Source organism: Entelurus aequoreus, linkage group LG12, assembly GCF_033978785.1.
Source record: "Entelurus aequoreus isolate RoL-2023_Sb linkage group LG12, RoL_Eaeq_v1.1, whole genome shotgun sequence".
Taxonomy (NCBI): Eukaryota; Metazoa; Chordata; class Actinopteri; order Syngnathiformes; family Syngnathidae; genus Entelurus; species Entelurus aequoreus.
Window position 1 is genome coordinate 240,727 of NC_084742.1, and position 17,779 is coordinate 258,505.

The following is a 17,779-nucleotide window of genomic DNA, read 5'->3' on the forward strand; positions in this document are numbered from 1 at the left end:
ACTGTCCACAAGGGCAGTGCAGAAGCTGAGGTGGCAAGAGATCGGCTTGCAGCAGAGAAGAGGAGACGCAGGAAGTGCACTGCAGCAACCCCTCAAACCCAGGCCACCTTATTCATTTGCACAAACTGCAATAAAGACTGTCACTCACAGATCGGACTGCGCAGCCATAGCAGACGATGCCAAACAACATGACAAGACTCCAGACGCGCATCAGTATGGTCTCTCGAGACTGAGCTGCCGATGATGATGATGATGATATGTACAGTGTTTACTTGCTAGGATATGTACAGTGTTTACTTGCTAGGATATGTACAGTGTTTACTTGGTAGGATATGTACAGGGTTTACTTGGTAGGATATGTACAGTGTTTACTTGGTAGGATATGTACAGTGTTTACTTGGTAGGATATGTACAGTGTTTACTTGGTAGGATATGTACAGTGTTTACTTGGTAGGATATGTACAGTGTTTACTTGGTAGGATATGTACAGTGTTTACTTGGTAGGATATGTACGGTGTTTACTTGGTAGGATATGTACAGTGTTTACTTGGTAGGATATGTACGGTGTTTACTTGGTAGGATATGTACAGTGTTTACTTGGTAGGATATGTACAGTGTTTACTTGGTAGGATATGTACAGTGTTTACTTGGTAGGATATGTACGGTGTTTACTTGGTAGGATATGTACGGTGTTTACTTGGTAGGATATGTACAGTGTTTACTTGGTAGGATATGTACAGTGTTTACTTGGTAGGATATGTACGGTGTTTACTTGGTAGGATATGTACGGTGTTTACTTGGTAGGATATGTACAGTGTTTACTTGGTAGGATATGTACGGTGTTTACTTGGTAGGATATGTACGGTGTTTACTTGGTAGGATATGTACAGTGTTTACTTGGTAGGATATGTACAGTGTTTACTTGGTAGGATATGTACAGTGTTTACTTGGTAGGATATGTACGGTGTTTACTTGGTAGGATATGTACAGTGTTTACTTGGTAGGATATGTACAGTGTTTACTTGCTAGGATATGTACGGTGTTTACTTGGTAGGATATGTACAGTCTTTACTTGGTAGGATATGTACAGTGTTTACTTGGTAGGATATGTACAGTGTTTACTTGGTAGGATATGTACAGTGTTTACTTGGTAGGATATGTACGGTGTTTACTTGGTAGGATATGTACAGTCTTTACTTGGTAGGATATGTACAGTGTTTACTTGGTAGGATATGTACAGTGTTTACTTGGTAGGATATGTACGGTGTTTACTTGGTAGGATATGTACAGTGTTTACTTGGTAGGATATGTACAGTGTTTACTTGCTAAGATATGTACAGTGTTTACTTGGTAGGATATGTACAGTGTTTACTTGGTAGGATATGTACAGTGTTTACTTGCTAAGATATGTACAGTGTTTACTTGGTAGGATATGTACAGCCAGCAGAGAACATAGTGAGTTCAGAAAGCATAAGAACAAGTATATACATTTGATTATTTACATTTGATTATTTACAATCCGGGGAGGTGGGATGTGGAGGGGGGAGGGGGTTAGTTTAGGGTTGTAGCTGCCTGGAGGTGAACTTTTATTGCGGTTTTGAAGGAGGATAGAGATGCCCTTTCTTTTATACCTGTTGGGAGTGCATTCCACATTGATGTGGCATAGAAGGAGAATGAGTTAAGACCTTTGTTAGTTGGGAATCTGGGTTTAACGTGGTTAGTGGAGCTCCCCCTGGTGTTGTGGTTATGGCGGTCATTTACGTTAAGGAAGTAGTTTGACATGTACTTCGGTATCAGGGAGGTGTAGTGGATTTTATAGACTAGGCTCAGTGCAAGTTGTTTAACTCTGTCCTCCACCTTGAGCCAGCCCACTTTGGTGAAGTGGGTAGGAGTGAGGTGTGATCTGGGGTGGAGGTCTAGAAGTAACCTGACTAGCTTGTTCTGAGATGTTTGGAGTTTAGATTTGAGGGTTTTGGAGGTGCTAGGGTACCAGGAGGTGCATGCATAATAGAAAAAGGGTTGAACGAGAGTTCCCGCCAGAATCCTCAAGGTGCTTTTGTTGACCAGAGAGGAGATTTGAAATCATCGTTGAATACTCCTAGCTTTCTGTAGAAGGCTTTAATGTGTTCTACACCAAAGCGACCCGAGTGGTGGGACAGCTTGTTGACAAGAGTTGTGGCTATGCTGGTGAAAAAGGTGTTAAGTGTGCTAGCTACCCCCATTTTGTCTGTAATGAGGGAGTCACCCTCCTTGATGCTGATGTTGGTGAGTCTGGTTTTAAGTTTCTGGCTGCAGCCAGGAAGCTGCTTGTTGAGGATTTTCCAGAGCTCACGTGGCTTATTTGTGTTTTCCTCTATTTTGTCATTATTGTAATTTTTTTTAAGGATTTAGTCAGGTTGGTTGACTTATTTCTTAATTTATTGCTTTGCTTTTTGAGAGTTGAAAGGAGTGATTTGAGGTTGATATTATTGGGTTGTTTATCTACTTCAGTTTTGCACTTTTGGTATTCAGAGTATTTTCTGTCTCTGTCTTTTATGGCAGCTAATAGGTCCGGATTCATCCATGGTTCCGAGCGGGCTTTGATCCTGACTGTTTTCACGGGAGCCATATCATTTAGTATCTTTAGGAACGCTGTTTTGAAGCGATCCCAAGCATCATGGACCAGGTTGCTCGTGAACACAGGGGACCAGTCCCACTCACCTAGTTTTAGGTTGAAATTATCACCTGAGTATGTTTTAAGGGATCTGTATTCAGCTGTTATGTGGCCGTTGGCTTTGGGTTTAGCTATTTTGCGGGTGCAGAAGGTTAGATAGTGGTCGCTAAGACCACAGATCATGACCCCACTATTTTTTATGTTAGGCCGGTCTGATGTGAGAATGAGATCTATGGTTGATTGGGTGGAATCACACCCTTGTGGGTAGTGTTATTAGTTGGGTGAGACTGTGCAGATTACAAAGCTTGCTGTAAGATTTGAAGACAGGCGCATCTCTGCGTTGAATATCTGTGTTCAGATCTCCAGTTATGATTTTCTCCACGTTGTTTACCTCAGCTAAGCACTCCTCTTGAGCACCATAGAAATCACTCTGATTAGGGGGTCTGTATACAGTCCCTATCAGTACCGGCTGAGCGTTTTTGAATTTGATGAAGGCCTCCTTCCTTCTTGCCTTCACTCGGTGTCAAAAACGATCCATTTTAGAAGGAGTCGCCATTCTTATTTGTAACCATTCTTAATCCACTCACAACAATCTAATATATGTACACTATATTTTTGTAATACATCTGTCCTGTCAAATCATATTGTTGATGTAGATCAGTGGTTCTCAAATGGGGGTACGCGTACCCCTGGGGGTACTTGAAGGTATGCCAAGGGGTACGTGAGATTTTTTTAAATATTCTAAAAATAGCAACAATTCAAAAATCCTTTATAAATATATTTATTGAATAATACTTCAACAAAATATGAATGTAAGTTCATAAACTGAACATCAAATCAAGTAGACTATTCCATTCATTACCATAAACCCAGAGTTTCCCCCATGCCATGATGGTGTGACCCTACCTGGCGGTGCCACACGGCACCAACTGTCAAATAACCACAAGACATGTATAACTATTAGCCACAAGACGACCAGGCTTATATTTAATATGCCACTAATTAATCCCACATAACAAACAACTCCCCCCTCCCGCACAAACAACTCCCCCCTCCCGTCCATATAACCCGCCAATATAAATCAAAAATAAAATCCCATCTGAATTCTAAACAAAATAAACACATTTATTCTGTGTAATTTTGCAATGCAACTCTGAGTAACAGTGACAACAAGCGGCCCTAACGGGTTAGGGTTAGGGCCGCTTATATATATATATATATATATATATATATATATATATATATATCGTTAGCTTTCTCTGTGGTTTAAAGTTAGCAGGTCTTACCCTTCTGCGTGGTGATGGTGGGTTATTCAGGCAATCAGAGGGGGATCCATTGTCCATCAACAGTGGGGCAAAGCTGTTCTTTAGTTGGACACTTGCTTGCTGGGGAGGTTTATTGGTAGTTGTCCTCTTCTCAGCTGTCCGCTGCTTGGTAGTTGTCCTCTTCTCAGCTGTCCGCTGCTGTGTCCTACGTGGCAGTGGAGTTGATGACGCAGTATGCCTGGCTGAAGATGGTAGCGCAGGCCAGAGATATTGGGGCGCTGGGTCCTGCCAGATATCCATTCTCCCTTGTCGCAGGGAGGTGGTCTTTTCCAACATCAGTATTCAAAGATGACTTTAAATCAAATGTGCATATCAGTGGTGAGGGTTCAACTATGGAATTCTCCTTACAATGAGATAAAAGATTGTAAAAATATATTCCAATTGAAAAAATATATAAAGACAGAACAATAAAATCATATGGACAGCCATAAGTGTTTACATTTTGCTTTATATTTATTATTTTACTTATTTTTTGCCTGGTTTTGTATTTGTTTTGTATCATCCCGTGAGGTGTATATTACTTCTTGTGTTTTTTTGTGTGTTTTTTTGTTTGTTTTCGTTATATTTGGATGTAATTGTTGGTTTATATGATATCATTAAGTATGACTACGTATTATGTTGAAGGGGGCAGACAAATATAAGATTTTTCTTCATCCTGCTCCTTCTCAGGCATTGGTGTATAAATGTATAATTGTATAATTGTATAATTGAGGTATAATTGTCTATCGATCAAAGATGCACATCAATGAAGGAGATAAATAAAAATGAAATGAAATAAGACACGTCGGGGTGCCCCTGTGCTCAACAAAGAAATATTGCATCAAAAATCGTCTATGTCTGGAGCCAACGGGAGGGGGGGCGGATGGGGGGGGGGCGTAACACGTTAGTGGTGATGTTAGCCCGTTTGGGGCTAATTGTGCTACCGTGACTGTAAACTCCACGGCGAGCCGCCCCCTCTCCCCGTGGAGTTTACAGTCACGGTAGCACAATTAGCCTCGAACGGGCTAACATCACCACTAACGTGTTACACGTCTGATTCGCCCAGCGACTCTCTGTCGGAGTATCAGCGCTGGGGTCTAGTGCACCACACTTTTGTATTGTCGCTCGCTCCTTCGGTGGAGTGCTTTGGTAGCTACCGGACCGCTCGTCTTCCCCGCCCGGACTGTTTACAACGGGGGCTGGAGCGAGCAGGCGGGCGAGCGAGGGAGGCAGGGAGGGAGGGAGGCAGAGCGTGTGCGGGTGTTGTGGAAAAGCGGCAAAATGTTTCTCTGCTTGCATCACGCAAGTGACGTCAATGCATACTTGCCAACCTTGAGACCTCCGAATTCGGGAGATGGGGGGGGCGGGGGTTGAGGGGTGTGTGTATTTACCCATTATCAGAAGTGCAGGTTGAATTGAGTTGTCCGTGCAGACAGACCACATGTACTCCGGAGCAAACAACACACACACAAGCCAAAATCTCTCTTTAGTCCCGGTCTTCTGCCATTTTTTATATGTCTCTTGTGCGTCACTGTTTTTATCTCGTGCGTCATGATTGTTTTTGCAACATCCTTGGACTCCCCAATCATACCCAAACAACCAAAACATTCTGTAGACAGACTTAATATTCACTTTTGTCCCACACCCGGGGACACAGAATAGAAGAGAAATCAAATGAGCGTACATTCTTGACAGACATGAAATATACAGTAGGTCAAAGGTCAGAAATTCTACTACAATGTTGTTGTGCTTTGTCAAGCCATTTGTGATGAAGATGATTGATCACACCTTGATACAGTGGTGATGCATTCATGATATCATGCCACACAAATATCTTCCTCTTGTGTTCATGATATAGTTGTTCTCATAAATAAATCATAATAATACATTGAATGAGTCAAATGTCATCAGTGGTTGTGCGACTTCACTACTCCCGTGGAGGAGATGGGCGGAGGTCACAATCCACAAAGGTGCTGGAGTCAGAGGCCATTGTTCTCTTCTCTTCTCTTCTCTTCTCTTCTCTTCTCTTCTCTTCTCTTCTCTTCTCTTCTCTTCTCTTCTCTTCTCTTCTCTTCTCTTCTCTTCTGACTCGCTTCCACTTAGCTCAGCCATGGATTGTCCACACACACGCACACACACATGCGCACGCACACACAAGCACACACACACACACACACACACACACACACACACACACACACACACACACACACACACATGCGCACGCACACACAAGCACACACACACACACACACACACACACACACACACACATGCGCACGCACACACAAGCACACGCACACACACACACACACGCACACACACACACACACGCAGGCACAAACACACACACACAAACATACACACACACACCGACACACACACACACCGACACACCCACACACAGAAGGTGTGGTGCTTCCAGGTCGATTGTGTGCGACATCCTGCTACTGTCACTAAATATAGAGATGGATGAAGAAGACGGATGAAGAAGACGGATGAAGAAGACGGATGAAGAAAACGGATGAAGAAGACGGATGAAGAAGATGGATGAAGAAGATGGATGAAGAAGACGGATGAAGAAGACAGATGAAGAAGACGGATGAAGAAGACGGATGAAGAAGACGGATGAAGAAGACAGATGAAGAAGACGGATGAAGAAGATCCCAGTCGCTTCACACTCGGCTGCGAACCGATCCAGTGAGAGCTGAAGATCCTGGCCAGATGAAGCCATCAGGACCACATCATCTGCAAAAAGCAGAGACCTAATCCTGCAGCCACCAAACCAGATCCCCTCAACGCCTTGACTGCACCCAGAAATTCTGTCCATAAAAGTTCAGAACAGAATGGGTGACAAAGGGCAGCCTTGGCGGAGTCCAACCCTCACTGGAAACGTGTCCGACTTACTGCCGGCAATGCGGACCAAGCTCTGGCACTGATCATCCAGGGAGCGGACCGCCACAATCAGACAGTCCGATACCCCATTCTCTCTGAGCACTCCCCACAGGACTTCCCGAGGGACACGGTCCAATGCCTTCTCCATGTCCACAAAGCACATGTAGACTGGTTGGGCAAACTCCCATGCACCCTCAAGGACCCTGCCGAGAGTATAGAGCTGGTCCACAGTTCCACGACCAGGACGAAAACCACACTGTTCCTCCTGAATCCGAGGTTCCACTATCCGGCGTAGCCTCCTCTCCAGTACACCTGAATAAACATTACCGGGAAGGCTGAGGAATGTGATCCAACAATAGTTGGAACACACCCTCCGGTTCCCCTTCTTAAAGAGAGGAACCACCACCCTGGTCTGCCAATCCAGAGGTACCACCCCCGATGTCCGATGGCCGTAAGGAACTCTGGGCGGATCTCATCCACCCCCAGGGCCTTGCCACCGAGGAGCTTTTTAACTACCTCAGCAACCTCAGCCCCAGAAATAGGAGAGCCCACCACAGATTCCCCAGGCACTGCTTCCTCATAGGAAGACGTGTTGGTAGGATTGAGGAGGTCTTCGAAGTATCCCCCCCACCGATCCACAACATCCGCAGTCGAGGTCAGCAGAACACCATCCGCACCATACACGGTGTTGACAGTGCACTGCTTCACCTTCCTGAGGCGGCGGATGGTGATCCAGAATCGCTTCGAAGCCATCCGGAAGTCGTTTTCCATGGCTTCCCCGAACTCCTCCCATGTCCGAGTTTTTGCCTCTGTGACCGCTGAAGCCGCACACCGCTTGGCCTGTCGGTACCTGTCCGCTGCCTCCGGAGTCCTATGAGCCAAAAGGACCCGATAGGACTCCTTCTTCAGCTTGACGGCATCCCTCACCACTGGTGTCCACCAGCGGGTTCTAGGATTACCGCCACGACAGGCACCAACTACCTTGCGGCCACAGCTCCAATCAGCCGCCTCGACAATAGAGGTGCGGAACATGGTCCACTCGGACTCAATGTCCAGCGCCTCCCTTGTGATATGTTCAAAGTTCTTCCTGTGGTGGGAATTGAAACTCTCTCTGACAGGAGACTCTGCCAGACGTTCCCAGCAGACCCTCACAATGCGTTTGGGCCTGCCAGGTCTGTCCGGCATCCTCCCCCACCATCACAGCAAACTCACCACCAGGTGGTGATCGGTAGAAAGCTCTGCCCCTCTTTTCACCCGAGTGTTCAAAACATGAGGCTGCAAATCCGATGACACAACTACAAAGTCGATCATGGAACTGCGGCCTAGGGTGTCCTGGTGCCAAGTGCACATATGGACACCCTTATGTTTGAACATGGTGTTTGTTATGGACAATCTGTGACGAGCACAAAAGTCCAATAACAAAACACCACTCGGGTTCAGATCCGGGCGGCCATTCTTCCCAATCACGCCTCTCCAGGTTTCACTGTCGTTGCCAACATGAGCGTTGAAGTCACCCAGTAGGACAAGGGAATCACCCGGGGGAGCACTTTCCAGTACTCCCTCGAGTGTATCCAAAAAGGGTGGGTACTCTGAACTGCTGTTTTGTGCGTAAGCACAAACAACAGTCAGAACCCGTCACCCCACCCGAAGGCGGAGGGAAGCTACCCTCTCGTCCACTGGGTTGAACTCCAACGTGCAGGCTTTGAGCCGGGGGGCAACAAGAATTGCTAACCCAGCTTGTTGCCTCTCACTGCTTGCAACGCCAGTGTGGAAGAGAGTCCAGCCCCTCTCCAGAGAACTGGTTCCAGAGCCCTTGCTGTGCGTCGAAATGAGTCCGACTATATCCAGCGGGAACTTCTCTACCTCGCGCACAAGCTCAGGTTCCTTCACCCCCAGCGAGGTGACGTTCCACGTCCCAAGAGCTAGCTTATGTAGCCGAGGATCAGACCGCCAAGTGCCCTGCCTTCGGCTGCCGCCCAGCTCACAATGCACCCGACCTCTATGGCCCCTCCCATGAGTGGTGAGCCCATTGGAGGGGTGACCCACGTTGCCTCTTCGGGCTGTGCCCGGCCGGGCCCCATGGGGACAGGCCCGGCCACCAGGCGCTTGCCATCGTGCCCCAACTCCAGGCCTGGCTCCAGAGGGGGGCCCCGGTGACCCGCGTCCGGGCGAGGGAAATCTGAGTCTTTGTTGTTGCATTCCCATAGAAGTCTTCGAGCTGCTCTTTGTCTGATCCCTCACCTAGGACCTGTTTGTCTTGGGAGACCCTACCAGGGCCATGAAAGCCCCCGGACAACATAGCTCCTAGGATCATTGGTACACACAAACTCCTCTACCACGGTAAGGTGGCAGCTCAGAGAGGAGTAGTTGATGCACCTCTGACAGCAATTACACACTTAGCACACCTATCTTTGGACACTTTCAACCATTCCTCTTTGCAGCACCTCTCAAGCTACACCAGGTTGGATGGGAAGCCTTGGTTTTCATTCAGGATGTCTCTGTACATTCATCTTTCCCTCTATCCTGGCTAGTCTCCCAGTTCCTTCCACTGAAAAGCATCCCCACAGCATGATGCTGCCACCACCATGTTGACTATAGGGATGGTATTGACCTAGTGATGATTCCTGGAGACGTCTGGCAAAGACTTGTTGTTGACTTAGTTTCTTGTGGTCTGAGAGTCTTTCAGGTGTATTTTGGCAAACTTTTGACTAAGAAATGGCTTCCGTCTGGCCACTCTACCTTACTGGCCTGATTGGTGGATTGCTGCAGAGATGGTTGTCCTTGAGTGACCATCCGGTTCTTGGTCACCTCCCTGACTAGACTAAGATGAATACAACACTGTACAGAGACATCCTGGATGACAACCAACTCCATCCAACCTGATGTAGCTTGAGAGGTGCTGCAAAGAGGAATGGTTGAAGGTGTGCCAAGTTTGTGGCATGGTGTTCAAAAAGACTTGAGGTGTAGTTGCTGCCAAAGGTGCATCAACTAAGTATTGATCAAAGGCTCTACTTTATTTTTATTACATTTGCAGAATTTGAAAAAAAACAAACTTTTCACATCATAATTATGGGTTATTGTGTGCAGAATTTTGAGGACAAAATGAATTGATTCCATTTTGGAATAAAGCTGGAACAAAACAAAATGTGAAAAATTGAAGAAATACTCTCTCAGGATGCACTTCATAGTAAAGTGCCATATAAATAAAAAACACTTCATAGTAAAGTGCCATATAAATACACTTCATAGTAAAGTGCCATATAAATACACTTCATAGTAAAGTGCCATATAAATACACTTCATAGTAAAGTGCCATATAAATACACTTCATAGTAAAGTGCCATATAAATACACTTCATAGTAAAGTGCCATATAAATACACTTCATAGTAAAGTGCCATATAAATAAAAAAACACTTCATAGTAAAGTGCCATATAAATACACTTCATAGTAAAGTGCCATATAAATACACTTCATAGTAAAGTGCCATATAAATACACTTCATAGTAAAGTGCCATATAAATACACTTCATAGTAAAGTGCCATATAAATACACTTCATAGTAAAGTGCCATATAAACACACTTCATAGTAAAGTGCCATATAAATACACTTCATAGTAAAGTGCCATATAAATACACTTCATAGTAAAGTGCCATATAAATACACTTCATAGTAAAGTGCCATATAAACACACTTCATAGTAAAGTGCCATATAAATACACTTCATAGTAAAGTGCCATATAAATACACTTCATAGTAAAGTGCCATATAAATACAGAGCAATTAAATCAGCTATGAAGCAAACATAAAATAATCTAGTAGTAGTTGATGTTATTATTTAGTCTTCAAATAGCATTAATTAATATCTACAAGATGTATTTGTCAAAATGAGCAATCTCAATATTACATTACATTACAATATTACATTACATTACAATATTACATTACATTACAATATTACATTACATTACAATATTACATTACAATATTACATTACATTACAATATTACATACAGGATTCCAGGAACGTTGTATTGTTACACCACACAATATATATTTACAACATAGTCATATCTAGTCAGACAATATATATTTACAACATAGTCATATCTAGTCAGACAATATTTATTTACAACATAGTCATATCTAGTCAGACAATATTTATTTACAACATAGTCATATCTAGTCAGACAATATATATTTACAACATAGTCATATCTAGTCAGACAATATACATTTACAACATTGTCATATCTAGTCAGACAATATATATTTACAACATAGTCATATCTAGTCAGACAATATTTATTTACAACATAGTCATATCTAGTCAGACAATATTTATTTACTACATAGTCATATCTAGTCAGACAATATTTATTTACTACATAGTCATATCTAGTCAGACAATATTTATTTACTACATAGTCATATCTAGTCAGACAATATTTATTTACAACATAGTCATATCTAGTCAGAAAATATATATTTACAACATAGTCATATCTAGTCAGACAATATTTATTTACTACATAGTCATATCTAGTCAGACAATATTTATTTACAACATAGTCATATCTAGTCAGAAAATATATATTTACAACATAGTCATATCTAGTCAGACAATATTTATTTACAACATACTCATATCTAGTCAGACAATATATATTTACAACATAGTCATATCTAGTCAGACAATATTTATTTACAACATAGTCATATCTAGTCAGACAATATTTATTTACAACATAGTCATATCTAGTCAGACAATATTTATTTACAACATAGTCATATCTAGTCAGAAAATATATATTTACAACATAGTCATATCTAGTCAGACAATATTTATTTACAACATACTCATATCTAGTCAGACAATATATATTTACAACATAGTCATATCTAGTCAGACAATATTTATTTACAACATAGTCATATCTAGTCAGACAATATTTATTTACAACATAGTCATATCTAGTCAGACAATATTTATTTACAACATAGTCATATCTAGTCAGAAAATATATATTTACAACATAGTCATATCTAGTCAGACAATATTTATTTACAACATAGTCATATCTAGTCAGACAATATATATTTACAACATAGTCATATCTAGTCAGACAATATTTATTTACAACATAGTCATATCTAGTCAGACAATATTTATTTACAACATAGTCATATCTAGTCAGACAATATTTATTTACAACATAGTCATATCTAGTCAGACAATATTTATTTACAACATAGTCATATCTAGTCACACAATATTTATTTACAACATAGTCATATCTAGTCACACAATATATATTTACAACATAGTCATATCTAGTCAGACAACATTTATTTACAACATAGTCATATCTAGTCAGACAATATATATTTACAACATAGTCATATCTAGTCACACAATATATATTTACAACATAGTCATATCTAGTCAGATAATATTTATTTACAACATAGTCATATCTAGTCAGACAATATTTATTTACAACATAGTCATATCTAGTCAGACAATATTTATTTACAACATAGTCATATCTAGTCACACAATATTTATTTACAACATAGTCATATCTAGTCACACAATATATATTTACAACATAGTCATATCTAGTCAGACAACATTTATTTACAACATAGTCATATCTAGTCAGACAATATTTATTTACAACATAGTCATATCTAGTCAGACAATATTTATTTACTACATAGTCATATCTAGTCAGACAATATTTATTTACAACATAGTCATATCTAGTCAGAAAATATATATTTACAACATAGTCATATCTAGTCAGACAATATTTATTTACTACATAGTCATATCTAGTCAGACAATATTTATTTACAACATAGTCATATCTAGTCAGAAAATATATATTTACAACATAGTCATATCTAGTCAGACAATATTTATTTACAACATACTCATATCTAGTCAGACAATATATATTTACAACATAGTCATATCTAGTCAGACAATATTTATTTACAACATAGTCATATCTAGTCAGACAATATTTATTTACAACATAGTCATATCTAGTCAGACAATATTTATTTACAACATAGTCATATCTAGTCAGAAAATATATATTTACAACATAGTCATATCTAGTCAGACAATATTTATTTACAACATACTCATATCTAGTCAGACAATATATATTTACAACATAGTCATATCTAGTCAGACAATATTTATTTACAACATAGTCATATCTAGTCAGACAATATTTATTTACAACATAGTCATATCTAGTCAGACAATATTTATTTACAACATAGTCATATCTAGTCAGAAAATATATATTTACAACATAGTCATATCTAGTCAGACAATATTTATTTACAACATAGTCATATCTAGTCAGACAATATATATTTACAACATAGTCATATCTAGTCAGACAATATTTATTTACAACATAGTCATATCTAGTCAGACAATATTTATTTACAACATAGTCATATCTAGTCAGACAATATTTATTTACAACATAGTCATATCTAGTCAGACAATATTTATTTACAACATAGTCATATCTAGTCACACAATATTTATTTACAACATAGTCATATCTAGTCACACAATATATATTTACAACATAGTCATATCTAGTCAGACAACATTTATTTACAACATAGTCATATCTAGTCAGACAATATATATTTACAACATAGTCATATCTAGTCACACAATATATATTTACAACATAGTCATATCTAGTCAGATAATATTTATTTACAACATAGTCATATCTAGTCAGACAATATTTATTTACAACATAGTCATATCTAGTCAGACAATATTTATTTACAACATAGTCATATCTAGTCACACAATATTTATTTACAACATAGTCATATCTAGTCACACAATATATATTTACAACATAGTCATATCTAGTCAGACAACATTTATTTACAACATAGTCATATCTAGTCAGACAATATTTATTTACAACATAGTCATATCTAGTCAGACAATATTTATTTACAACATAGTCATATCTAGTCAGACAATATTTATTTACAACATAGTCATATCTAGTCACACAATATTTATTTACAACATAGTCATATCTAGTCAGACAATATTTATTTACAACATAGTCATATCTAGTCAGACAATATTTATTTACAACATAGTCATATCTAGTCACACAATATTTATTTACAACATAGTCATATCTAGTCAGACAATATATATTTACAACATAGTCATATCTAGTCAGACAATATTTATTTACAACATAGTCATATCTAGTCACACAATATTTATTTACAACATAGTCATATCTAGTCAGACAATATTTATTTACAACATAGTCATATCTAGTCAGACAATATTTATTTACAACATAGTCATATCTAGTCAGACAATATTTATTTACAACATAGTCTTATCTAGTCAGACAATATTTATTTACAACACAGTCATATCTAGTCAGACAATATTTATTTACAACACAGTCATATCTAGTCAGACAATATTTATTTACAACATAGTCATATCTAGTCAGACAATATTTATTTACAACATAGTCTTATCTAGTCAGACAATATTTATTTACAACATAGTCATATCTAGTCAGACAATATTTATTTACAACATAGTCATATCTAGTCAGACAATATTTATTTACAACATAGTCATATCTAGTCACACAATATTTATTTACAACATAGTCATATCTAGTCACACAATATATATTTACAACATAGTCATATCTAGTCAGACAACATTTATTTACAACATAGTCATATCTAGTCAGACAATATATATTTACAACATAGTCATATCTAGTCACACAATATATATTTACAACATAGTCATATCTAGTCAGATAATATTTATTTACAACATAGTCATATCTAGTCAGACAATATTTATTTACAACATAGTCATATCTAGTCAGACAATATTTATTTACAACATAGTCATATCTAGTCAGACAATATATATTTACAACATAGTCATATCTAGTCAGACAATATTTATTTACAACATAGTCATATCTAGTCACACAATATTTATTTACAACATAGTCATATCTAGTCAGACAATATATATTTACAACATAGTCATATCTAGTCAGACAATATTTATTTACAACATAGTCATATCTAGTCAGACAATATTTATTTACAACATAGTCATATCTAGTCAGACAATATTTATTTACAACATAGTCATATCTAGTCAGACAATATTTATTTACAACATAGTCATATCTAGTCGGACAATATTTATTTACAACATAGTCATATCTAGTCAGACAATATTTATTTACAACATAGTCATATCTAGTCAGACAATATTTATTTACAACATAGTCATATCTAGTCAGACAATATTTATTTACAACATAGTCATATCTAGTCAGACAATATTTATTTACAACATACTCATATCTAGTCAGACAATATATATTTACAACATAGTCATATCTAGTCAGACAATATATATTTACAACATAGTCATATCTAGTCAGACAATATTTATTTACAACATAGTCATATCTAGTCAGACAATATTTATTTACAACATAGTCATATCTAGTCAGACAATATTTATTTACAACATAGTCATATCTAGTCAGACAATATTTATTTACAACATAGTCATATCTAGTCAGACAATATTTATTTACAACATAGTCATATCTAGTCGGACAATATTAATTTACAACACAGTCATATCTAGTCAGACAATATATAATATAATAATAATAATGTACATACACGTGTGTTTTGCAGGTCTGACATGTCACAAAGTGTGTTCCGATGGTGAAGGAGATGTTTCCGTGGCCACTCAAGTGCCGGATGCTGCCACGGTCCTGCAAAGAGGATCTCTTCTGACCACCAAAGTGCCAGCTGGTGCTCACATACATGTGAACGCAACAAATCAAGTGGTAGCAGACCCTGCCACCTCAGTGGTAGCAGACCCTGCCACCTCAGTGGTAGCAGACCCTGCCACCTCAGTGGTAGCAGACCCTGCCGCCTCAGGGATAGCAGACCCTGCCGCCTCAGTGGTAGCAGACCCTGCCGCCTCAGTGGTAGCAGACCCTGCCGCCTCAGTGGTAGCAGACCCTGCCGCCTCAGGGGTAGCAGACCCTGCCGCCTCAGTGGTAGCAGACCCTGGCGTCGCAGGACCGGCGGACCCTGGCGTCCCAGGACCGGCGGACCCTGGCGTTGCAGGACCGGCGGACCCTGGCGTCCCAGGACCGGCGGACCCTGGCGTCGCAGGACCGGCGGACCCTGGCGTCCCAGGACCGGCGGACCCTGGCGTCGCAGGACCGGCGGACCCTGGCGTCCCAGGACCGGCGGACCCTGGCGTCGCAGGACCGGCGGACCCTGGCGTCCCAGGACCGGCGGACCCTGGCGCCGCAGGACCGGCGGACCCTTCCGCCTCAGGGGTAGCAGACCCTGCTGCCTCAGGGGTAGCAGACCCTGCTGCCTCAGTGGTAGCAGACCCTTCCGCCTCAGTGGTAGCAGACCCTGCCGCCTCAGTGGTAGAAGACCCTGCCGCCTCAGTGGTAGCAGACCCTGCTGCCTCAGTGGTAGCTGACTCTGGCGTCGCAGGACCGGCGGACCCTGGCGCCACAGGACCGGCGGACCCTGGTGCCGCAGGACCGGCGGACCCTGGCGCCGCAGGACCGGCGGACCCGGCCGCCACAGGACCAGGAGACCCTGCCGCCCCAGGGGTAACAGACCCTGCTGCCTCAGTGGTAGCTGACCCTGGCGTTGCAGGACCGGCGGACCCTGCCGCCTCAGTGGTAGCTGACCCTGGTGTTGCAGGACCGGCGGACCCTGGCGCCGCAGGACCGGCGGACCCTGGCATCGCAGGACCGGCGGACCCTGGCGTCGCAGGACCGGCGGACCCTGGCGCCGCAGGACCGGCGGACCCTGGCGCCGCAGGACCGGCGGACCCTGGCATCGCAGGACCGGCGGACCCTGGCGCCGCAGGACCGGCGGACCCGGCCGCCACAGGACCAGGACACCCTGCCGCCACAGGACTGACAGATGCGCCTACCACTCAAGCATATCCGCCAAGCAACACAAAGGATCCTCAAAGCGCTCTTGTGCCACCTACTGGTGCCCCAACCACCAGCCCAGCAAAATTAAACTCTCCAATGGCAGGATCTTCCAACATGGCCACAACACCAGAAGTTTCTCCCGTGACCACTAGAACCTTAGCTAGCCACACTACGGCCGTGTTGCAAGACAACGTGAGAACACCTGACTTCACGCCAAGTCATCAACTCACAACACCCGGAACCTTCATCTTCAAGACTGACGCCCACACAGGTAAGATGATCCTTCCTGTTTGACATCCGTTCAAAGCAATCCAAGGCATGATTCCAGCATCAATGTGATATAAAAGATGTCAACTATAAAGTCCAGTATCAATAGGATGGTATGAAATATGTCAACTATAGAGTCCAGTATCAATGTGATGGTATGAAAGATGTCAACTATAGATTCCAGTATCAATGTGATGGTATGAAAGCTGTCAACTACATAGTCCAGTGTCAATGTGATGGTATGAAAGATGTCAACTATAGATTCCAGTATCAATGTGATGGTATGAAAGATGTCAACTATAGATTCCAGTATCAATGTGATGGTATGAAAGATGTCAACTATAGATTCCAGTATCAATGTGATGGTATGAAAGATGTCAACTATAGATTCCAGTATCAATGTGATGGTATGAAAGATGTCAACTATATAGTCCAGTATCAATGTGATGGTATGAAAGATGTCAACTATAGAGTCCAGTATCAATGTGATGGTATGAAAGATATCAACTATAGAGTCCAGTATCAATGTGATGGTATGAAAGATGTCAACTATAGAGTCCAGTATCAATGTGATGGTATGGAAGATGTCAACTATAGAGTCCA

The 17,779-nt window shown here is 41.1% G+C and overlaps 1 protein-coding gene across 1 annotated transcript in view; it reads left to right on the top strand.

The window, feature by feature from the left end:
• Window positions 1-17,779, top strand: part of LOC133661325 (basic proline-rich protein-like) — a 48,447-nt gene that overhangs the window by 13,053 nt on the left and 17,615 nt on the right. The window contains exon 2 of the mRNA XM_062064452.1: window positions 15,630-17,180. Within this exon, the coding sequence (XP_061920436.1) occupies window positions 15,630-17,180 (1,551 nt within the window). The remainder of the gene's footprint in view (window positions 1-15,629; window positions 17,181-17,779) is intronic.